This window comes from Spermophilus citellus, assembly GCF_964194105.1.
Source record: "Spermophilus citellus genome assembly, chromosome: X".
NCBI classification, from domain to species: domain Eukaryota; kingdom Metazoa; phylum Chordata; class Mammalia; order Rodentia; family Sciuridae; genus Spermophilus; species Spermophilus citellus.
In genome coordinates, this window is record NC_138190.1 from 40,006,405 (window position 1) to 40,031,348 (window position 24,944).

The following is a 24,944-nucleotide window of genomic DNA, read 5'->3' on the forward strand; positions in this document are numbered from 1 at the left end:
GTGCCACCATGCCTGGATCATTCATTCTCACTTTGTACAGGAAATCTTCCACCCCACTAGCTTCCTCCTTTGTTGCCGCAGTCTGGCTGGGCACAATTCAGGAGCCACTTGTCAAAAGAAACTAACTTTATTTTTAGAACTACAAATGCCAAACAAAACAGCTCCTCAGGAAAAAACCCTCAGAGCCCAACTGCCACCACCGGCTTCCCACAAGCCTCTCACCCCCACACAAACCTCACCACCTCCCACAATCCTCCTGCTCTTGAGGCTGATTGGCTGGGTCGTGTGGGCGGAGCCAAAGAAGTCCCCCAATGAGCAGCTCCGTGGAGGAGCCAATCAGCTAGATGTTGCTGGGGCCACTGTGAGCCAATCATCAGCTGGCAGTCTGAAGGGCAGGGAAACAGCCCAATGAACATCACTGCAGAGGAGCCAATCAGCTAGATGTTGCTGGGGCCGCTGTGAGCCAATCATCAGCTGGCAGTCTGAAGGGCAGGGAAACAGGCCAATGAACATCACCGCAGAGAAGCCAATCAGCTAGATGTTGCTGGGGCCGCTGTGAGCCAATCATCAGCTTTGTAGTCTGAAGGGCGGGGAAACAGCCCAATGAACATCACCGCAGAGGAGCCAATCAGCTAGATGTTGCTGGGGCCGCTGTGAACCAATCATCAGCCGGCAGCTGGAAGTTTGCTGGGGCCCCTTTGGCTGTGGCTCTCAACACTTTGTGTTTCCAGAATATTCTCAGAACCTCTTATTAGAATTGGCTGGTTGTTTTAAATTTATCTATTTAGGTAAGTATTTACTTCCTTTATGGAAAGAGCTGGTCATATTCACTTAGTGTCTAAAGCAATGCCTGGCTCATATTGGGTGTTCAATGTTGGTTGAGTGACTGAATATCCAGAAAGTTAAAGTGACTTTTTCAAGATCATGTTGCTTATAGGTTACAAAATTGAACTGGAAAACAAGTACCTCTTTAATTGTCTCATGCTATAGACAAATGCTCCTCCTAATATATTATGTAAACCTGGATAAATACAGTATTTATTGTACATTACTGAATAAATCACTTTAAGCTACTTTGCTAATGACTAGGATGATTATAATTTGCTTTGTAAATAATGAAATTCTTATATACTTCTGGTACATTTTTCATGAAATTTATACGTTCACAAACAGTTCAAACTAGATTAAAAAGTCATTTGGAAGAAATAAGAATGGTCTTTTAGGTGAAAAAAGTGTGTGTGTGTGTGTGTGTGTGGATGTGTGTGTGTGTGTGTGTGTGTGTGTGTGTATAAAATTTGTATGTTGTATGGCGCTAGAGATCAAACCCAGGGCCTTGAATATGCTAAGTACACACTGTACCACTGAGGTACATACCCAGTCCCAGTGATATTCTGATAGCTCAGGTAGATAAAAAATTGTGACACATTCCAGGCATGTTATTTAAAAGATTATTTGAGCTAGAATGCCTGAGGATGGAAATGGCAAAATTTGGAAAATTACACTGTAGGAGTAGCTCAATAAATGTGTGAATCAAATTTGTATTTATAAGCACCAGCATATGATTCTTGTGCTCTTAGGTTCTTCCAATTTCTGTAGCATACATATTGCAGATATCAGTTGGTGATACTAAGATACAAAAACTAAGACCAATTTGTGGAAGGATAGAGACAGTTATTTCAATCTGGGTTTATTTCCAATTTCAGATTTCTTTAAAGAAATAGAAATTATAGTACAACTATAGTACAAAATTAAAAATGTGGGGGAAAAGTAGAAGTTATAAAGGTGATGCATCAGAAAAAGGAAAAGCATCATAAAGCTGAAATAGTATATTCTGATGTTCTGTTTATGATAAATGCGTAGAAAAAAATAGATGCATAGGATATGAGTCGAATTTTTTTGTAGTGCTGGGGATTGAACCTGGGCCCTTGAGCATGCTAGGCAAGCACTCTACCACTGAGTCACATTCCCAGCCCATGAACTGAATTTTTAAAAAATATATTCTTGAACTTTGTACTCCATGAAAATTTTTTGGTTATATAGATTCCAAATATACTAAAAGTCTATTGATAATAATGATGATATGGATGTCACCTGGGTTAACTCATAGAAGGTTCAAACCATAATGTCATAGAGGCTGCCCTTTAACTTGAATTCTCAGAAACACAATCTGATGGCAGAGAGAAAGTGGATTTATCTCCTGGGAAGTTATATTAACCAAGATCATAAGTTATATATAATGAGAGCTGTAGTTGCTAAAGGAACCAGACACTTGATTCCTCTAGGTATATATTTTCTTCCTATAGTGTTATATACTAGCCTAATAATTTTAAAACATTTCAATATTTTAATTGATGGCTCTTTTCACCTATAAAAAAACACAATGCTATTATCACACCTAACAAAATGAAAAATTTCTGTTTTTCATTTCCTTTTTAAAAAAATTATTGGTGCATTATAATTACACATAATAGTGGGATTCATTTTACCATATTCATACATGCACATAATTTGATCAGTCTTATTCCCCAATACCTTCCCTTTCTCTCCTTTCCTCCCCCATCTACTAGTTCTTCTCATCTCCCATTATTTATTATTATTATTTTAGTGCAATACAATTATATGTATAAGCAGGATTCATTGTAGTATGTTCATACACAGACACATAGCATGATTTAGTAGATTTTGTTCCCCAGTACTTCCCCATGCCCTCTCCTCCTGCCTCCTTCTTGATCCCCTTTCTCTACTCTATTGTTCTTTCTTCTGTTTTTGTGAGATCCTCTCCCTCCCAACACCTAAGAGAGGAAAACATTCAATCCTTGACTTTCTGAATCTGGCTTATTTCACTTAGCATCATGTTCTCAAAAATAGGGAATGCCTCACAAATTTGTGTGACTTCCTTGTGCAGGGCCCATGCTAATATTTTCTTTATTATTCCCATTTCAGTATCTGTACTACCAAAGTGAGCACTGATAAATTCTTTAATATTACCTAATATGCTCTATGTATGTGAGTGTGAATTTCCCCAGTTTTCTAAAAAAAGTATTTTTACAGATGATATGCTTGAAACTGGATCCAAACAATGTCTACACATTATATTTGGTAGATATGTCCTTGTGCCTTTATCTATAACAGTTTCCTTTCCCTTTTCCCTCCTTTCTTGTGTTTTTCCCTCATTGGGAGGGGGAAAATGTCCTATTTATTTTCTTACTATATTACAAAGTCAAGGAGATTAAGAACTTATATTTTAGCACTGAGAGCTGTGCCTGGCACCCCATAGACATTTAATTGATTTTTGTTGAGTAATATTAATAATATTTCAAGTCTGTGTTTTATCCCTGCAGGTTGATCCAAAAGACTACATGTTCAGTGGACTGAAAGATGAAACAGTAGGTCGCTTACCTGGGAAAGTGGCAGGACAGCAGTTTCTTATTCAAGACTGTGAGAACTGTAACATCTACATTTTTGATCATTCTGCTACAATTACCATCGATGACTGTACTAACTGCATAATTTTTTTGGGACCTGTGAAAGGCAGTGTGTTTTTCCGGAATTGTAGAGATTGCAAGTGCACATTAGCCTGCCAACAATTTCGCGTGCGGGATTGTAGAAAGCTGGAAGTCTTTTTGTGCTGTGCCACTCAACCCATTATTGAGTCTTCTACCAATATCAAGTTTGGCTGTTTTCAGTGGTACTACCCTGAATTAGCTTTCCAGTTCAAAGATGCAGGGCTAAGTATTTTCAATAATACATGGAGTAACATTCATGACTTTACACCTGTATCAGGAGAGCTCAACTGGAGCCTTCTTCCAGAAGATGCAGCGGTTCAGGACTATGTTCCTGTACCTACTACTGAAGAGCTCAAAGCTGTTCGTGTTTCTACAGAAGCCAACAAAAGTATCGTTCCAATATCCCGGGGTCAGAGACAGAAGAGCAGTGATGAATCATGCTTAGTGGTATTATTTGCTGGTGATTATACTATCGCAAATGCCAGGAAACTAATTGATGAGGTAAGGAGAGAAAAGAAAAATAGACATACACCTGGGCAGAAACACACCACTCTGGAGAACTTCCATTCTTTTCAAATTGGCTATTAGAAATACTGGCAACCCCCAAGTTACAGTCCTCTGTCCCACCTCTGCAAGACTTGTCTGTAAGCAGGTTACTTGGTCTTCAAAATACGTTCCTAGAGAAAAAAATTCTTAAAAATGTAATTTAATTTTGTAAACATTTTTTTTAAAGAGAGAGAGTGAGAGAGAGAGAGAGAGAGAGAGAGAATTTTTAATATTTATTTTTTAGTTCTCGGCGGACACAACATCTTTGTTGGTATGTGGTGCTGAGGATTGAACTCGGGCCGCACGCATGCCAGGCGAGCGCGCTACCGCTTGAGCCACATCCCCAGCCCCTGTAAACATTTATTAAGTGCTGATTATGTACAAAAGTTAGTCTGTTGCCATATTTCATTGACTATATGATGCATATTTGTTTTCCACATTTTTGCATATCTTAAATGCATCTTATAATTGATGGCAACTTAAATATAATGAAATGTAGTATATTGCTGAAAAAGGAGATACACAGGCAAAATTATCTGTCCTCAAAGAATTTCCATTCTTGGGGCTGGGGATATAGCTCAGTTGGTAGAATGCTTGCCTCACATGCACAAGGCCCTGTATTTGATCCCCAGCACCATAAAAAAGAAAAAAAAGAGAATTTCCACTCTTTTTTTTTTCTTTTTTTTTTTAAAGAGAGAGTGAGAGAAGAGAGAGAGAGAGAATTTTTTAATATTTATTTTTTTTTAGTTCTCCGCGGACACAACATCTTTGTTTATATGTGGTGCTGAGGATCGAACCCGGGCCGCACGCATGCCAGGCGAGCGCGCTACCGCTTGAGCCACATCCCCAGCCCCGAGAATTTCCACTCTTTAGAATGAATGACTTCCACAAAAGTTCACAAAAGTAGTAAATAATAAAATATGGACTTTTATAATTTAGTTTGAAAATTTATTTGGAGTTTTAATTGGTTAGGGAATGGAAAAGACTTTTAGGAATAAAACATTTGGACCCTTTGAGAGCAACTTTCACATCATGCTCCTTAGATTCTATTGCCTTATTGCCCTAGAAGGAAGGTAGGTATGGAAGACAAGATGAGTCTGGGATGACAAAGTTTTTAGGAATATGAACAGCAGCTCTTGGTGAGCTCCTGAGTAGAGAAGCTTGAAAAGCTCATGAGCTTTCACCTGAAAAATAATTAGGATGTAGAAGTCAGGGGCTACAGAAGCAGCAGTTCCATCATTGGGTATTCTGTTAGGGAGTGGCAATAGGATATATTGAATGTCCATTAATCAGAAGTCCTTTAGGAGGACTCTGTTTGAATTCAGTAATCAAATTCCAAAAACAGAAATGAAAGGAAAATTCATGGAGTCTCTTTAAAGGAATTAAAATGAACATAGCAAAGGGAATAATTTTAGGGAAAAAAGTAAAAATGACTGCCTCTCTTTAGCTGTACATCTACAATGTAGAAAACCCATGCTTGAAATCCATAAAGTATATCTGAGGCATAGTTTTCAAAACAATAGAAGTCAAATTGTGATTTAAAAACTTTGATATGGGCTGGGGATGTGGCTCAAGCGGTAGCGCGATTGCCTGGCATGCGCGCAGCCCAGGTTTGATCCTCAGCACCACATGCAAAACAAAGATGTTGTGTCCGGCGAGAACTGAAAAATAAATATTAAAAAAAAGTCTCCTTCCATTTAAAATAAATAAATAAAAATAAAAACTTTGATATTTTCTTTTGTGCTGATGCCAATCTGATAAAAGCATTCTATGAATCTGAAAAGATATACAAAAATGTGCTTCTGGCTTTTAAACTATCTAGTCACATGTTAATCTAACATCTGAGAAGTAAATGTTTTCATTGTACTGTATAGTTATTTTTTTAACAATCTACATACAGTTTTCAAAACAGTAATTATTTAGGATTAACATCTTTTGGGTAGGAAATCAGGAATGTAGATAAAGAATATTTAACATGCTTAAAGAAAAAAGCCATCAAACAGTCTCTATGAGTCATCAGATGTTCTTAACTGTTTGATCTTTGGTATCTGATTATGAAATGACAGTGTTGTGTACCCTCCAAAGGAATATGACTAGGAAGAGAGTGATGCAGATATTTTTCCTGGAATACAAATTAAAAATTCCACTGTGATAATCATAATAAGAGCTAATGCTTACATAGTGTTTACTATATGCCAGCCACTGTTATAAGAGATTTAAATAAATCAACTCAGTGTTCAAAACAACCCTATGAAATAGCTGCTATTATTCCCCATTTGACTGACAAGAAAAAAAATCAACCATAAAGAGGGTAAGTAACTTTTTTAGGCTATAGTCTTAATCCTTAAACATGATGCTATTATGCTGCCTCAGTGGTAAAGGAAAGTTGATAAATGCCTGATGGAATAGAAATATGACCCAAAGTGCATGGACTCAAGGGTCCTCCAACCTAGGGATTGTTTGGCTAGAGTTATCTAATTCTTAAAGTAAGGAATAAAAGAGAAAAATAAGAAATAAAAATAAAATGCCAAGTACACGTGAAAAGAATAGAAAAACATGCTGAAAGACAAATGACCTATATATTAAGAGAGATTACATATTTTTAAAAATGAAGTTTGAGTTCCTTGGGAAATATATATAGAACACAAATTCTGGCATGAAAAAAAAAAACTTAAGTTTTTCTCATAACACAAATATATTAGGATAACATAGACTAGAAATGTGATTGCAAACTCTAGTTTTGTTAAAACCCAGGAATATCACAAAATTTTATTTCACATTTCTTTTATAAATTAAACATCACAATGGGTGGGATTTTTTTCTGTATAAAAGTTGAGAAGGTGGAAATTCTGGGAAGCCTGGTTTAAGCAGAAAGCACATTCCATAAGGAGTCTTATATACATCACAGATATGTACAGGATGAATTTGAGTAAGAGTAGTTTAAATTAATAGAAAGAATTTCATAATTGAAGTTGGTTAGTTACCACTATTTTTTAATATCTTTATTTTACATTTTTTATGTGGTGCTGAGGATCAAACCAGGTGCTTTGTGCATGCTAGGTGAGCGCTCTACCACTGAGCCACAACCCCAATCCTATTACCACTATTTTCAAGTCCTGAACAGTAGAATTTTCATGAAAAGGGGTCTCTTCAAGTACCTTCAGTGAAATATTAAAATAGATACAGTTTCATAGCTCATTATTTGGTTTAGAAAAATGATATTTTGAATTAATCATAATTTTTTCAGTGTGCATATGACTGTAAAAATGATAGGTGATGAGCAGTCTAGAAAATTAAAAATTGGTTGAATTGTTTTTGATGTTTTAAGTAGCTTTATAGTCATCATCTGGTAGTGATGTACATGTAATTTCCTGCAATTATTAAGTGTATGTTTCTTTTTTTCTGAGATAGCATTAATCTGAGATAGGATTCAAGTTTGATCCAGTTTGGTGGAATGGTATGGAATAATGTAGTTATAGGATGAAATACTATCAGACATTAACATTGATTTTATAGTAGAGTAGCTGAAAAATGTTCACAATCAAGTATGTAAAATTTTGTGAAATATTATGTAAGTAACTGATTTTAAAAAATAAGTGTGGAAAGTTATATACATATTAAAATATTGACAGTTGTGGTTATTCTTAGCAAGTTGGTTAAGAGCAGGGTTTTCCCTTTTTTTGTAGTTCTCTGGATTTTACAAAGAACATGTGTTAATATTGTAATAGGGGAATGGGAGAAAAAGAAAACTAGGAGGGTAAGAAATCTGTATACCTATATGGCAAGTGCATCGTTGAGTAGTAGCACCTTGATTGATATTTCTTTGTTTCTGTTATTTATTTTCAAATTTTATGCTGAGCATATGTATTATTTTTTATTATTAAAAACCCAGTAAGGGGGCTGGGGATGTGGCTCAAGCGGTAGCGCGCTCGCCTGGCATGCATGCGGCCCGGGTTTGATCCTCAGCACCACATACAGACAAAGATGTTGTGTCTGCCAAATACTAAAAGATAAATATTAAAATTCTCTCTTTCTAAAAAAAAAAAAAACCCAGTAAGCTTGTCTAGTGGTTGTAATGACCTTGCCTCTTTTAAACTTACTTTCACAATTATTTTTAAAATTAATATGTACTCATTGTAGTGAACCATGGAAATAAAAATGAATTAAAAACAAGTTTAAAAATCATCCATAACTGTACTATACCTTGAATAGTCTTTTTAGGAATAAGTTTTAGAATTATTTAACCTGTAGTTACATGAAGTGGGTCAAATCACAGCTGTGTTACTTAATTTGGCACATTTCTTAACCACTCTGTGCCTTAGTTATCATTTGTACAATGATACTAGTAATGGTACCAATCTCATTAGAGAATTAATATTATATATGTAAAGTGCATAAAACTCTTTGGTACATAGAAATGTGACCTATCATTATTGAGCTATACTGTATAAATTTGGATTATGCCTTTTAAGATTGACATTATTATACAAGATTTCCCCCATCATATTAAAATATCTTTGTTTTGTGTGTGGGAGGGGGGGGTACTAGGGACTGAATCCAGGGCTTTGCATATTGCTAGGCAACTGCTCTGCCACTGAGCTATATTACCAGCCCTCTTTGTTATATTTAATGAACTATGATAAATGAAATGAACTCTGGTATTTCATCACGTAAATAAATGTACATAATTTACTTAATAGGTCTCTTCTCATTGGACATTTGCTGTATCACCAAAGTAAAGCTTCTATTTATTAGATTCAATTTAAAAGTTAATTATGTTTTAAATTGAGGGACAATTCATATTTATTTGACTCTTAATCAGCAGTAGGCATTACAGTTTCAATTCTTAACCAGACCACCCATCTGGAATAAGGAATCTTGTGTATGTGAGAACTTGTTAGAGCAAATACACTGAATTAGAGTCATAACTGTTGCATTTTATACAGAAAAATTCTACAATAGGAAAACATTGTTGTAATCTCAGAAGTTCAATTTAAAATCTAAATGAAATTTTATTTTCCACAGATGGTTGGTAAACACTTTTTCCTAGTTCAGACAAAGGAAGTGTCCATGAAACCTGAGGATGCTCAAAGGGTTTTTCGGGAAAAAGCACCTGACTTCCTTCCTCTTCTGAACAAAGGTACCTTCCAGATGATTAGTGTACTTTTGTGGTTATTTTCTTGACCTCAGATTTGATTTACTCTTAACATTTCTCTTACATTGCCTTCTTTTTCTCATTTGTTCTATGTTTTTTCCTGGTACTGTTCAGAAATGTCAAATTTTCATATCATTCAAGAAGCTCTACATAAGTGACTAGAAATTGGGCATTAGTTTTTTCCCTGTTCTATGTTCTTAATACTTAAGAGTCACATGTTATTATGTATTTTGTTACTTTTAGTTTGTCAAAGATGTACTTTGATCATACTGAAAAAGAAATAAGAAATATAATAAAGTGTTATAGTATTTAATGTGCTTAATATAATTAACTTCCCATGTAGAAAGTTAATGCTATCAATAATTTTAGATACTGGATATGTCTAAAAGGAATTGGAGTTTATATGCCCTCTGGAAGGGTTGATGTCTGCCTATCTGTATTTGGAGTTATACTGATTCTACAGGACAGAGTATTATTTATCTGCTCAGAACAGGGACATTGTCTGCTCAAAGTACATCAGGATTTTCTTGACTGGCATGAGCAAATATCAATAGTGATATGCAGTGCTTATTGGTGTACCTTAAAGAGAGAGCACATCTACATTTATATGTTCTTTATGTTTAAATAAATTATAACAAACTACAAAAATCTGTGTGAAAATGTTGGAGGACTGTTAGAATAAATTTCATAAGTAATGCTGGGTGTTATTCAGCTATTAAATATTAACTCAGGGGCTGGGGCTGTATGTAGCTCAGTGGCAGAGCGCTTGCCCAGCATGCATGAGGCACTGTGTTCTATCCTCAGCACCATATAAAAATAAAAAACAAATAAAATAAAGGCATTCTGTCCATCTACAACTATAAAAAATTAACTCAGCATTTCATATATTTGTAAATATATATATTATATATATACTTATAAATCTTAGAGTAAATTGGTGATAACCATGTTTATATACACGTGTGTATATGTATATAAAATTATGACCTGGCCCCAATGATGCAAAAATTTTGACACGGGAACCTTCAAATGGAACCTTAAATATGAACCTTTAAACTCTTAACAGCTTCCAGAAATGAAATGACATAATAAGTGGACATCCTCAAGTGTGAGGGTTAGGAATAAAGTGAACATATGGGTAGGTCTAAATTAATGATTTATGTATTTTTGTGATGTTAGTGAAGTAGTATCATAGAAATGCTCTAATCCAAATAATAATATCTGCATTTAAATAACAGAATGTTCCACATGGAAGTGGTAAAATGTCCTGTTGCTGCAAAAAGTAGAACTAAAGTGAATGAGCAGATGTTATAGAAATTTCAGGAAATAAACATGGACAGATCTTTAAAACCATAGTTGCCCATAGGAAATACTTAAAAACTGATGTGGTCATGTCACAAGGTCACAAAAGCCAACTTGAAGGAGGAGTTTTCAGTGATCAATTTTGGTGACAATTTGGCCATCTAAAAGAATAGCGGGTTGGAGGTGTAGGTCAGTGGTAGAGCACTTGAGTGCTTACCTAGCAGTGTGAGGCCCTGGGTTCAATCCCAGTACCAAAAAAGTGAAGATACTAACTAAACAATAAAAGAAATCCATGCATCCATGGTGATAAAAAAGGAGAGGGAATAAAGGAACAGTCATCTATTTACAGAATATTGTGAGCTAATGGATGTAGAAGAAATGATGTATATACTTTGGAAATCACCATTTTTCAACCTCAATGTAATAATTATTTCACACAAAGATTATCAGTGGATGCTAAAATTATGGGAGGGGAGTTGCTAAGAAATAGGATATTTATACATTCTGATTTAAAGGGGGAAATCTTACAGCAAAGATTTGATGATCACCTTATTAAAGTAATGATCAAAAGTAACATCAATGATGAACAGTTTCACATTGTGTTTTCCCTGATGTAATGCAATGAAAAATATACCACATCACCTGGGAAGTGTTTTTGCCAAAAGACTTAAGAAGTTAAGAAAAGACTTAACTTCTAGTTTATGGGAAGGAAAGGAAATAAGTTAAATGATACCATGAGGAAACAAATTAGACAAATCCAAAACAAGACATTCTGCAAGACAACTGGTTGTTTCTTTAGACAGTGTCATGGAAAACAAAAATATGGAGGAACTCTTCTAGATTAAAGATTCTAAACATAACAGCTGAATGCGATGAGTGAACCTTGATTGGATCTTGGATTGGGGTGGGTGGGCTATAATGCTATAAAAGGCATTTTGAGGACAACTGAGGAAATTTGAAGATGGTATGGGATTATTATTAATTTCTGTAGGTATGTCACTTTTCCTTAAATGATGGTAATGGTGGTTATATAGCAGATGCAGGCTGTATCATGATGTCAGTAAAACAAAACAAAGCATTTGTGTGCACATGGTATACAGCAAGTAATAGAGCAAATGTGGCCAAACTTTGATTTTTGGTGGGTGTAGGGGGAAGGCAAATGGATATTTATATTCTTCTTTAAACTTTTGTATAATGCATGAAATTTTTAAAAATTACAAGTTGGGGAAAATTTTTAAGCTGCCTAATTGGAAGAGTGAGCATGCTGTCAGCATAGATATTCCAACAGAGTGGAATGCAGTGGGTCCTTATATTAGTCATTCTGAGACAGAGTTCTCGATCTTGGCATTGTTGACACTTTAGGTCTCCTACTTCTGTTATGGGTGGCTATTCTGTACATTATAAGATGTTCAGGAACATTTCTGGCCTCAAACCACTAGATATTAGTAGTTCCAGTTGTGGCATCCAAAGTGTTTCCAGACATTACCAAATGTCCTCTAGGGGGCAAAATTGCTCCCAGTTGAAAACCACTGTTCTAAGAGTGAACTTTTTAAAAAATTCACTTTTATCTTAGTTTGTACCTCAGAGTCTCTATATTTTCCTCTTCATTTAAAGTAGTCACCATTATTTATTTTTATTTAATGAATTATTGTTTTTGTTTTGTTTTTTGGTGCCAGGGATTGAATCAAGGGATGCTTAACCACTGCGACACATCCCTAGCCCTATGTATTTTGAGACAGGGTCTCACTAAGTTGTGGAGGCTGGTCTTGAGCTTGGCATCCTTTTGCCTCAGCCTCCTGCATTGCTGGGAATACAGACGTGTGCCACCATGCCTAGCTTTTTAAATAAAGCTTTTTGGCCCAAATAAGATAATTCATTATTCTTCATTTTGAGAACTTTCCAAACCCAAAAAATCCTCAGAACTATCTAGGGTGCTTTTAAAGATATAAATGTCCAACTTCCACCTCAAAAAGAATGATTCAAAAATCTCTGAGACATACCTTTAGAATCTTAATGTTTAAGTTCCCAGATGGTTCTGAAAACTAATTAGATTTGGGTTCCTTTGTTTTAGAGTCATTAATTCAACAAACATAGTAGATGAGGTCTGAGAAGTAGCAGAGGAATTAGATGATGTAAGAACTTCTAGGCACCGTAGAGATTTTGCATTCTAGTCTCAATGACATGAAAAGCTACTGGGCATTTTTATTTGTGGGTTTTTTTTTTTTGGTCTTTTTAAAATGAACTTTTATAATGAAATGATTTTAGGATTACAGATAAATTATAAAGCTAGCACAGAGAGTTTCTGTATAACCTTTACCTGGCTCTGTCTAATGTTAACATAGCCATGTTATATTCGTCAAAACTAAGAAATTTACATCAGTAAAATGCTGTTTAACTTCAACTATAGAATTTATTCAGATTTCACCAATTTTTCTACTTATGTCATTTTTCAGTTTCAGAATTCAGTTCAGGATCCCACACTGTTTTTACTTGCTGTGCCTCGTTAATCTCCTCCAATCTCTCTGATAGTTCCTCAGTCTGTCCTTTTTTATAACCTTGACTTTTTTGAGCAGTTCTGGTCAATTATTTTGAGGAATGTCCCTCAACTTGGGTTTGATGTTTTGTCTACTTAAACCAGAGTTATGGGTTTTGGAGAGGAGGCAAAGTGCCCTTGTTTACATATAACATCATGGGGCACAGGATATCAATATGAGTTGGTATCTGCCAGGTTTCTCCTCTGAAAAGTTTCTGTTTCTCTTCCATACTCTAGTCTTTGGAAGTGAATCACTAAGACTAGCCTAAACACAAGGAATTAAGCTCCACCTTCTGGAGGAAGCAGTATCCATATACATTATTTGTAATTCTTCTGTAAGAGATTTGTTCTTTCTCCCCCATTCATTTATTCAACAGTTTATTTCTATCAGTATTGACTCATGGCTATGTATTTTATTGTTTGGTTATAATTCAATATTATCAAGTTGTTCCAGTTTTAACCATAGGGAGCTTTTCTGGATTGAGTTCTCTGTCCCTTTGACATATTCCTATCCTTTTGATTTTTTAATGCTTCTTTACCTTCTGGCTCTAGAAGATATTCCAAGCTCATCCTGCATTTTCTTTGTCCTAGAAATAATGTCACCCATTTCTCTAAGGAACCCTGATGACTTGTATTTTAGAATGGTTGGAAACCAAGATCTGGGTGTTAGATGTACCCATTACTCCTGGGATACCACTGGTTCTAGGCCTTTTCAATGCACAGAAGTAGAAAATACATGTTTGATTATTAACCCATATATACATGATATCTATAATTCGTTCTTTTATCTATCTGTATATACATTCAAATATCTTTGACCCTATTCCAGCACCACAGGGTTCATCTTAGCCTCTCTTCTTGTATCTTACTCAAAGTGAATTATTTGGCTCCCATTATCTATAATTTAGTCATGCATTTGTTTGTCCCTAGCATACATAAAATGTAGTTTTAGAGTTACTAACCCATAACCTTGTGAGAAATTTATTTACCAACTAGAGTGCAATGGTCTTAAAGTAACCACTCAAAACACAGTTCAGTCTGCATGGTTTTGATAGATGTATGGCATTCACCACCGCATAACATAGAAGGCAGTTACAGCCTACAAATTTCCCTCATGTGGCCCCTTTATAGTCAGTCAACCACAGCTCCCAACAACTGATTTGTTTTCTATCTCTGTAATTTTGCCTTTTCCAGAATGTTCCATAAATGGAACCATATACTCTGTAGCCTTTTGGGTTTGGCTTCTTTCATTTATTAAAGTACACTTATGATTCAACCATCTTGCTGAGGGACTCAATAACTTGTTTCTTTTTATTGCTGAATAGTATTCCTTGTATGGATATAGCACAGTTTGTTTTTCCCCTTACTTGTTGGAATGCTGTGTTTCCAGTTTTTGCAAATTATGAATAAAAGCTGCTATGAATTGTATGTATAGGTTTCAGAGTATACCTAACCTTTCAAATTGCTTGAGTAAACACAAAGCAGTGGGATTGTCAAGTGGTAGGGTAAGTTATTTGTTTAACTTCATAAGAAACTGCCAAACTTCTGGGTGTGATGACGCATACCTATAGTCCCAGTAACTTGAGAGGCTGATGCTTGACCTAGAATTTGAGGCCAGCCGGGGCAATATAGTGAGAATATATATACATGTATATGAATGAAATTATAACACTCTTTTCCTAAGTGGCTGTACTATTTTGCATTCTTGCCAGCTATTAATGAGAATTCCTGTTCTTATGCATCCTTACCAGCATTTTGTATTGTCAGTTTTCTCTTTCTTTTTTTTTTCCTTTTTGGTGTTGGGGATTGAAACCAGGGCCTCATGTATGCTAGGCAAGTGCTTTACCACTAAGCTAGGCAAGTGCTTTACCACTAAAAGGCATAGCCTTTTATCAGTTTTGTAACAGGTGTGTCATGGATTCTCCTGTTCTTTTAATCACCTTTTTATCTTGGAATAATTTTAGGTTCATGGGAAAATTGTTAAGATAATTCAAATAGCTCCCATCTACCTTTTAACACTTTATTTTTTTTTTTAGAGAGAGTGAGAGAGGAGAGAGAGAGAGAGAGAGAGAGAATTTTTTTAATATTTATTTTTTAGTTCTCGGCAGACACAACATCTTTGTTGGTATGTGGTGCTGAGGATCGAACCCGGGCCGCACGCATGCCAGGCGAGCGCGCTACCGCTTGAGCCACATCCCCAGCCCCTCCCATCTACCTTTTAAGGAGTTTTCCTAGTTTTAATATCTTACATAACCATGGTACATTTTCTAGGTATTTATGCCATTTGTTAATAGAAACAATTCTATTTCTTCTTTTTCTTTTTCTTTGTACTGGAATTTAACCCAGGGGTACTTTACCACTGAGCTACATCCCTAGTCCTTTTTTTTTGAGACAGGATCTTCTAAGTTGCTGAGGAAGCCCTTGATCTTGGGATCCTTGTGCCTCATCCTTCTGAGTTGCTGGGATTATAGGCATATACCACTGCATCCGGCTCTTATTTTTCTATATGTATGCTTTTCATTCCTTTCTCCTGCATTATTATACTGGCTAGGATTTCACTATGATGTATATAGAGTAGTGAGAGAGGACATCTTTTCCTTCTCTCGGGATACAAATGTTCAGTCTCACCATTAAGAATGATGCCATTTGTAGTTTTTTCACACATACCTGTTATGTTATGGGAGTTTCTGTCTATTCCTAGTTTGCTGTGTTTTTATTATTCATGGATAATAAATTTTGTTGAATGCTTTTTCTGCATTTATCAATGTGATCATATTTTTACTATTCATTTAATCTGGTAAATGACTTTTATTAGTAACTGAATGTTGAACCAGCTTTGTATTCCTGAGATGAACCTCCTTCATGATGACATATTATCCCTTTTAATATATTTCTAGATTCAGTTTGATAATATATGTGTATTTTTTGGTTTTATTTTCTGGTACTGGGAATTGAACCCAGCATCTTGTGCATGCTAAGCACACACTATACCACTGGACAGTACCCTAGCCTGCTAATATTTTGTGGGGGTATTTGCATATTTGTTCATGAAGGATGTTGGTCTGTAGTTTTCCTTTTCTATAATGTCTTTATCTGGTTTTTGCATTAGGATAATGCTAGCCTCATAAAATGTAACCTCCTCTTTTATGATCTTGAAGTGACTGCATAAAATTAGTATAATTTCTTCCTTAAATATATAGTAGAATTCACCAGTGAGATTGTCTGGGCCTGGAGATTTCTTCTTTAGAAGACTTTTAACTATAAATTTAATTAGTTTATTATATATGGGACTCTGGGCTATTTTTTCTTCTTGAGTGAATTTTATAGTTTGTGTCTTCAGGGAATTGTTGGACTTCATCTAAGTTATTGAATCCATGGGCATAGAGTTGTTTATAGTATTTCCTTATTGCCTGTGTGATCAGTAGTGATGTCTTTCTTTCATTTCTGCTGTTGCTAATTTGAGACCCCTCCCCATCACTCTCACTCTCACTCTCACTCTAATGTTCCCATTAGTCTAGACACTTGTCTCTTCAAACCCAGTGCCTTGTGTATGCTAGGCAAGCATTCTACCACTGAGCTACATACCCATCCTCAATTTATTCATCTTATACAAAATTGAAAGTTTCTATGCTTTGATTAATATCTCCTCATTTCCCCCATCCACTGGCAACCATCATTTTTTCTACAGTTCCATGAGTTCAACGTTTAGATTCCACATCTAAGTAAGATCATACAGTATTTGTTTTGCTTTTTTCTGATTTATTTCATTGAGCATAATGCCCTCCAGGTTCAAATGGCAGGATTTCCTTCTTTTTATTGCTGAATAATATTCTTTTGTATATGTATGCCACATTTCTTTCTCTATTCATCTGTCAACAGATACTTAGGTTGATCCCAAGTCTTTGCTATTATTAGTAATGCTGCAATGAACATAGGGGGCAAATATGTCTCCCAGATAATGATTTTATTGCTCTTGACTCTATACTTTGTATATATGGGATTACTGGATCATGTGATAATTATATTTTTAATATTTTGAGTAACTGGTTTCCGATATGACCATAGAAATTTACAGTCCCATCAACAGTGCACAAGGGTTCTCTTTGCTCCATATCCCCTTTGGTACTGGGGATTAAGCCCAGGGGTGCTTTACCACTGAGCTACATCCCCAACCCTTTTCACTTTTTATTTTGAGATGGGTTCTCACTAAGTTTCTTAGGACTTCGCTAAGTTCTGAGAGGCTGCCTCCCAAATCACTGGAATTATAGGCATGTGCCACTGCACTTCTCTTTTTGATAATAGCATTCTGACATGTAAGAGTTGAAATCTCATTATGGTTTTGATTTGCATTTCCCTGATGATTAGTAATGTTCATCATATTTTCATATAAGGTTTATCATTTTATTGATAATTTCAAAAAATAGCTTTTGTCTGATTTTTCCTTATTGATTTTCTTTTCAATTTCATTGATTTCTACTCTGATACTTATCTCCTTCTTTTCACTAGCTTTAGATTTTATTTGCTCTTTCTCTTGTTTCTTTAGGTTTGAGCATAGGTTACTGATTTTAGATGCACTATACTGTTGATTCATTAACATTGAAATCATAGGGCTGGGGTTGTGGCTTAGTGGTAGAGTGCTTGCTTAGCACGTGTGAGGCACTGGGTTCCATCATCAGCACCACATAAAGGTTTTTTTGTTTTTGTTTTTTTTTTAAGAAATCACATCTAACAGTATTTACAACTTAGAAGCTTATCTAATGCATATTTTCTCATGAGGTTCAGAAAAGCCTTCCTCAGCATAGGAACACTGGGAAGCACTTCAGCACCATGTTTGGGGACCATTTTAAATAGTGAAATCATGGAAAACATAAAAATATGAAAAATATGGCACTACCCAGACGGCAAAACTGAACACTTGTTTAGAGTATGAGAGCTGAACCAAGAAGGCGGAGAGCATCTGCTTGTTCTGCTTCAGATGGGAACATTCACATCAGGGAAGTCAAGTTTTTTGCAGCTCTGCAAGTCCAAGAAAAAACATGAAAACACTGCAAGTATTGATTTTCTGCAAGTATTGATTTGACAAATAATTTTAGCAAGTAGGCAAATTCACAATAAAGGGATTTGCCAATGAGGATCATCTGTGTATATATTTAATGTTAAAATTTTTTCTTTAAGTACTATGGTTATATCTTGAAAATTTCAATATATATATTTTCATTTTCATTAAATTCGGGGTTTGGCAAAATATGGCCCACTGTTTGCTGTAGTAAATGAAGTTTTATTGGAGCACAGCCATGCTCATTCTTTTATCTGTTATGTTTTGTGATACAACAGCAGAGTTGATTAGTTATTGATTCGTGACAGACACTGTATAGCACACAAAGCCTAAATTATTTCCTATCTGGCCCTTTACAGAGAAAGTATGTTGACCCTTGACTTAGTTAAAAACATTTTTAGTTCCCATTCAGACTTTTCTGTTGATCCATGTATTGTTTAGAAATATGATATCCAAACATTTTGGGATTGCCCAGATTTATTTGTTATTGATTTCCATGTTCTTCTCTTATGGTCCAAGAATGCATATTGTATGATTTCTGTTTTCTTTAATTAGTGAGTTTGTTTTATGTCATGGGATATGGTCTATCTTTGTGAATATTCCCTGTGCATATGAAAAGAATGTGTACCTGCTGTTGCTGGTGGAATGTTCTATAAATGACCACTAGGTGAGCTTGATGGATAGTGCTATTTAAATCATCTGTATGCTTAATCATTTTCTGTCACCTTGTTCCTAACACTGGTGAGACAGTAGTGTTGAGATCTCCAGCTGTAATTGTGGAGTGAAAATGTATTTTCCACAATGTAATGTTTTTTAAATTTAGGATTATCCACATGTTAATCAAAACTGGTGCACTGGTACATCAGAATATTATTATGTTGCTTATTAGAAGTTCATTATATTCTAGTTAAAGAATATTACCTAAATTGCATGCCTATGTAATTCTACCAAAATTGTATTTCTGTATTCTACATTCTGTTCTCCTTATAGAAAGCAGGAAATTTCAGTAATAAATGCCTAAACTAGTGCTTTCTTGTAGTAATTCTGAATAAAAGTATTCTCTAGTCCACCTTAGTTCACACTTTCTACTCTGTGAAACTGGAATCTTACATTTTATTAACAGCTTTTTATTTCAGTGCTTTTGGAAATTTCCTTATGTACTGCCTCTACTCAAAAGTAGAGTTTAATGACCCCATGTGTCCCATCCCCTAGTTTCTTACCTTTTTCTCATTCTTTAAAAAATCTATAATCTGCTTGGTGCAGTGGCACATGTCTGTAATACCAGTGGCTCAGGAGGCTTGAAGCAGAAGGCAGAAAGATCAAAAGTTCAATGCCAGCCTCAGCAACTTAGTGAGACCCTGTCTCAAAATTAAAAATAAAAAGGGCTTGAGATGTTGCTCAGTGGTTAAGTGCCCCTGGGTTCAATCCCCAGTACAAAAATTAAAATCTATAATCTCTTTTTAATCAAATTTTGATTTGTCCTGACATTTCATCCCTAAGCATTTCAGTGTCTATGTGAAAGAAAACAAAATTAAAAACAGATATTTTCTTAAGTAACCACAATGCATCTAACAGTTAACAGTTAACAATAATTCTGTAAGATCATCTAACATCCAGTCTGTATGCAAATTACCCCAATTATCTAACAGAATTCTTTATGTAGTTTTAGAGTTAATTTGATCCAGATCCAAAATAGACCCACTCATTGTAATTGGTTGTTTTGTATTTATCTCTTAACCAAAAACAGATATTCTTCCTCCTCTTTTTGTTTCATGCCTTTGTCTTGTTGAAAACAGTTGGTCAACTGTCTTTTAGTATTCTTGGGACTAATTCGTTCTTCTATTTTTCTTATAGACTAGAAGTTAGATCAAAGCCTTATTTACATTCAGGTTTAATTATTTTATTGGCAATAATTCTTCATAGGCAGTACTATTTTGCTTTAAATGAAAAGGTAAATCATGTTTGATTGTTGTACTTTCAGTCATGCTAAAATTGATCAGTGGATTCAGATGATAATGACCTTATCAATTTAGCATCCCTATAGGATGCTGAAAACAATGTGATTTTTGCCTAAACCAGTTATTTTAATAGGATTTGCAAAATGACCAGTTTCTAATTGTATCACTACCTCTGTCTGCATTTATTAATGGACATTAACAGAATTTCTCCTTGTATGCCAGAGGTGTTTAGCTAACTTGAAATATGCTTCATATTAGAAAAGCAGAATAAATAAAGAGAAAAATAAACATCAATTTTGACAGTAATGAATTGGTACCCTGGCAGCCTCCAGTGGTATACGGTGAGTTTTGTTTCTTTTTCTAAATATAATTATGAACTCATGAATTTTTATATATCAGTGTTTTAATAAACTGCAGGAATTATTTACCATGTCTCATCTTTGGCCAGCGGGAGCCCCTTAAGACTGGTTTCTGTGTCCTTTTGATATAATTCCATTAGCCTTTGATAGCTTCATTGCTTTTTGGCTCAACAAGATGTTCCAAATCAGACTGAAAATATAGTTGCTTGCCTAGTATGTATGAGATCCTGGGTTTATTCCCAGTACCAGAAAAAAGGGTGTTCCAGGTTGATCTTAATCCATTTCTTTTCCTAGACATGGAATTATCTATTTTTTAAAATTATTTAGTTCTTGTTAGTGGAGAATGATGTTTAGAAATACAGGTGCTACTTATTACTGGGTTGTCATTTCTTCCAGTATTTACCAGTAGATTCAGCCAGAACTAAGTTTTTTTTTGTTTTAAAGCAAAAGAGATCATGAGTTCACATTGACATTTCTAAATGAAAAAATTAAGATTATAGGCTTCTCTTTTATAAGGTTAACTTAGCTGTGTTTTATTAAAAATATATAGGAAGCTCTTCTCTGTCAATACCTTTCTAAACTTGCCAGTCATATCTTTATTATTTTAAAAAAATGTTTGGTTGTAGATGTATGCAATACCTTTGTTTTATTTTTATTTATTATTATGTGGTACTGAGGATCTAACCCAGTGTCTGACACATGCCAGGCAAGTGCTCTACCACTGAGCCACACCCCAGCCCCCAGATCTTTTATTTTTAATGAAAAAAAATTTAAATATAAAAAAACAGAATAGTATAACAAACCCCCATGCCTATCACCCAGCTTTAACAATTCCCAACTATGTTAGTTAGCTTTCCATTATTGTAACAAAATACCTGAGATAATCAATGTACTAAAAAGGAAAGGTTTGGTTTGGGCTCACAGTTTTGGAGGTTTCAGCCCATGACCAATTGGCCCTGTTGCTTTAGGCCTATTGGAGCACAGCATCCCATGGCAGGAGCATGTGTCAGAGGAAGCCTGTTCACCTCATGGGCTGGAATGAAAGGGAGAAAGAGAAAGAGACCAGAGTCCCACAATCACCTTTGAAGGAAAGCCCCCAGTGACCTAAGACCTCCCACTAGGCACTTCCTCTTAGAGTTTATACTACTTCTAAATAGCACCATGGTCTGAAGACCAAGCCTCTAACATATGGGCCTTTGGGGGACATTTAATATCCAAACTATAGCACCAACTCACAGCTAATATGTTTCTTATTTAATATTTTTTCATTTTATAATACTTTTGTTCTGAAAATCTTGGTTCCTTATAATATGCTTTAACTTATCCTATAATATGCATGTAATAGTTTCAGAATAACAGCAAATTTTACTACTAAAATTGAGATTACTGAAATTTTAAGATTTCCTTCTATCTTTTTATCCTTAGACCATATTCCACTGAGGGTGTACAGGCAAAATATTGCCTCGTAAGGTTGGTTGGAATAATTATTTTCTCTGTGTGGTCATGTCACTAACTTAATATGCAGTTAGATTCATTTGTTTCAGCTTGTTTTTACTTTTTGGAACTGCTTTTGCTTTTTTAGCCCCCATATTTAATTTTGTTTTTTGAGGTGTTGATATGATATCCAATGTCAAAAATATATTTAGAAAGGTATATTCAGAGCAGTTTCACTTCTATTCCTGTCCTTTCCACCTTGCCCCCTCTTTTCTCCTTGTGTTAGTCAGCTTTCCATAACTGAGTACTTAAAGAAGGAAAGATTCACTTTGGTTCATGGTTTCAGTCCACTGCCATCTGCCTCCAGTATTTCTGGGCCTGTGGTGAGACAGAACATCATGCTGGGGAGTACATGGTGGAACAAAGCTGCTCACCTCATGGTGGCCAGGAAACAGAGAGTGAGCTCACTTTTATAACAAGGCCCCAACTCCTCAAACCCCTTAAGCTATGAATCCATAAGTGGGTTAATCCATTCATGTAGTCAGAGCCATCATGATTCAGTCACCCTCCAAAAGCCCTACCTCTGAACACTATTGCACTGGGGACCAAGCCTTCAACAAATGAGCTTTTGGGGGGATATTTAAAATCCAAACCATAACACTTCTTAGGTAAACATTTTTCTTAGTTTTTTTTACCTCAACATTTATCTTTTTACATGACAATCAAACTTTCTAAACAGATCCATGAGTTGAAGTAGGTTCTCTAAACTAAGAACCTTTTCCTGTTAAGCCTCCCTTTAGAATTGTTCCTACTTTTACCTCATTTATCTCTTGCTCCATTTGATGCCCGCTTAATGTTATCTTCACAGAGCCTGCTGAGAGTAAAAAAAAAATGTCCCCAGTTACCCTCTTTTCTTTACCCAGTACTTATCTTGATCTATACACTGTGATGCTGAAAAACTCATACTTTAATTTGTTCTGTGTCTAAGTGCATAGTTGACTGCTATATATCCTGCCTTTTCTGTATATGTTGTCTGTATTAAATCATAAGCCTTCAGTTATTTTGGTGCCCCATGTAGTGTGATCTTTTCTTTCTCATTCTTGTGCTTTGTCCTGTGGCACATGGCTACACTCAACTTACTATTTCATACTGATTCACCTTGTTATTTCATGCTTAGTACTTCATTATTCTATGTTGTTTTGTATTTGTTTAATGAGCTTATGTCTTTTAAAAAAGAAATTTGTAATTCCCTGGAGGTCAGGACTTCCCAATCACTGTAGGAAATAAAAATTAAATCTGTTAGGGATGCAGTGAAATTTGAATAAGTATTAATTGAATTAAAGGGCATGTTTTGCTCGTGTAATTTATGGCTATGCTTGCCAGCAATTTAACACCAGTAGTGCCAATTCTACATTTCAATCCAAGCTTACCAAAGATTAAATCATGAATCTCTACCCCAAAATTTAAGGTACAGAGAGTTTTAAAATTGTTCAAATTAATGTAAGGGAAAGAAGACACACATCCTTCTATTCAAAGGATTTAAAAAAAAATATTTGTTCCTAGAATGTAGCTTTGAGACACACTCAAGGAAAATACTTTCAGATGGGCATTGGTGCCTTGCCTCAATTCCTATTTGGCTTAGCTCCATTGTTGATGGCCCAAAACTTGGCTGGTAAGTAGGAGAGTTGGAAGCAAGGCTGGCTGCCTGGCAAGACCTACTTATGTTGACTTGGATTGCTTTTGATCTTATTTGCTATTTTATCAAGTATTCTTTGTACTGCTAAATCAGTGTAGATTCTGTGGCTTTTATAGAAGAATAAACCCCAGAAAAGCCAGACTATTTACAACACTTTAAAAATGTGACACTAGTCCTATAATAGCACTGCAGCTATTCATCATGAAATGAGACGATGTTAATTTGTTTTATGATTAGTGTAGGAAGAAGAAACTGAGATGATAAGCCCCATCTGTCTACTTCCCTCTTCCTTTTCTCTCGCCCCCAAGGAAAATGCTGGAGATTCTTCAGGGAAGAATACAAAGATTAATTTTAGAATATATTTGTTTTCATACTAAGAAAACACTTCTTGGGTTTGCTTATAGGTCCTGTGATTGCCTTGGAGTTTAATGGAGATGGTGCTGTAGAAGGATGTCAACATATTGTAAATGAGATATTCAATGGGACCAAGGTACAAGACTTCATTACTATATTTCAATCTATACTTTCATCTCCTTTCCTTATAATCAAGTAGTATTTTTATCTTTGGTTTCCTTGGAATTAAAAACAACAGCACATCATAATCCTTAGAACCTATGGTAAATAATTGGGAATTAGTTTTGATTTTTTTCCTTGCCAAACTAAATTTTTTAATTGTTTTAAATGGTTAGAAATTAAGAATCTGCTTATTAATAACCTTCAATAGTACATAGTAAAAGTTTCTAAAGTAAAATGTCATCAAATGTCTCTTTATGTCCCTTGCATTTTAAAAAATATATATTTTATTTCTAAAATTATATTCTTTAGATGGACAATTTTGTTACGCGAGATCATTCTTATTTGCTTCAGTAATTTATCACCAAAAATTGAACTTGAGGACTATCTAGAAATATCACATGTGGGCATTTTCTAAATGTGGTATGTTGCTGAGGTTGCTCTAAGAATTTTACACTTAAGGAATTTCATCAAAATAAAAGAAAGATCAGTAGAGTTGATGAAGGTGATTGAGGAGGAGGAGGAGGAGGAGGAAGAACAGACAGGAAATGGGAAAACCAGTGGAATGAATCTGACTTAACTTTCATATGTGCATGCATAGATGAGGCACAGTGGGGCCTGACATTGGGTGTATCGTTGCAGACACTAATTTAAATATATATATAAATGAATTGAAGAGGGATGTCTGGAGTAGAGGGAGGGGAGTAGGGAGTTGTGGGGGAGTGCTAGGGACTAAAATGCAGTGGGTTGTGTTCTGTGCTTCTGTGATTATGTCAGGGTGTATCCTGGTGTTATATAAAACTAAAATGAAATTTTTTTAAAGTAAAAAGTCACTATAAACTTTTGCATTTGTATGCTTAAAAGTTTTTCAATAAAACCTTTAATG

The 24,944-nt window shown here is 35.2% G+C and overlaps 1 protein-coding gene across 3 annotated transcripts in view; it reads left to right on the forward strand.

Moving 5' to 3' along the window:
* RP2 (RP2 activator of ARL3 GTPase) overlaps nucleotides 1–24,944 on the forward strand; it is a 47,906-nt gene that overhangs the window by 17,352 nt on the left and 5,610 nt on the right. For 2 of the 3 annotated variants that reach the window (XM_081277998.1, XM_081277997.1), the window contains exons 2-4: nucleotides 3,342–4,007; nucleotides 9,078–9,192; nucleotides 23,950–24,035. In XM_081277998.1, the coding sequence (XP_081134124.1) occupies nucleotides 3,342–4,007; nucleotides 9,078–9,192; nucleotides 23,950–24,035 (867 nt within the window). Of the gene's footprint in view, nucleotides 1–3,341; nucleotides 4,008–9,077; nucleotides 9,193–21,840; nucleotides 21,886–23,949; nucleotides 24,036–24,944 lie in introns of all 3 variants that reach the window. The other variant, XR_014020103.1, reaches the window with a different exon arrangement.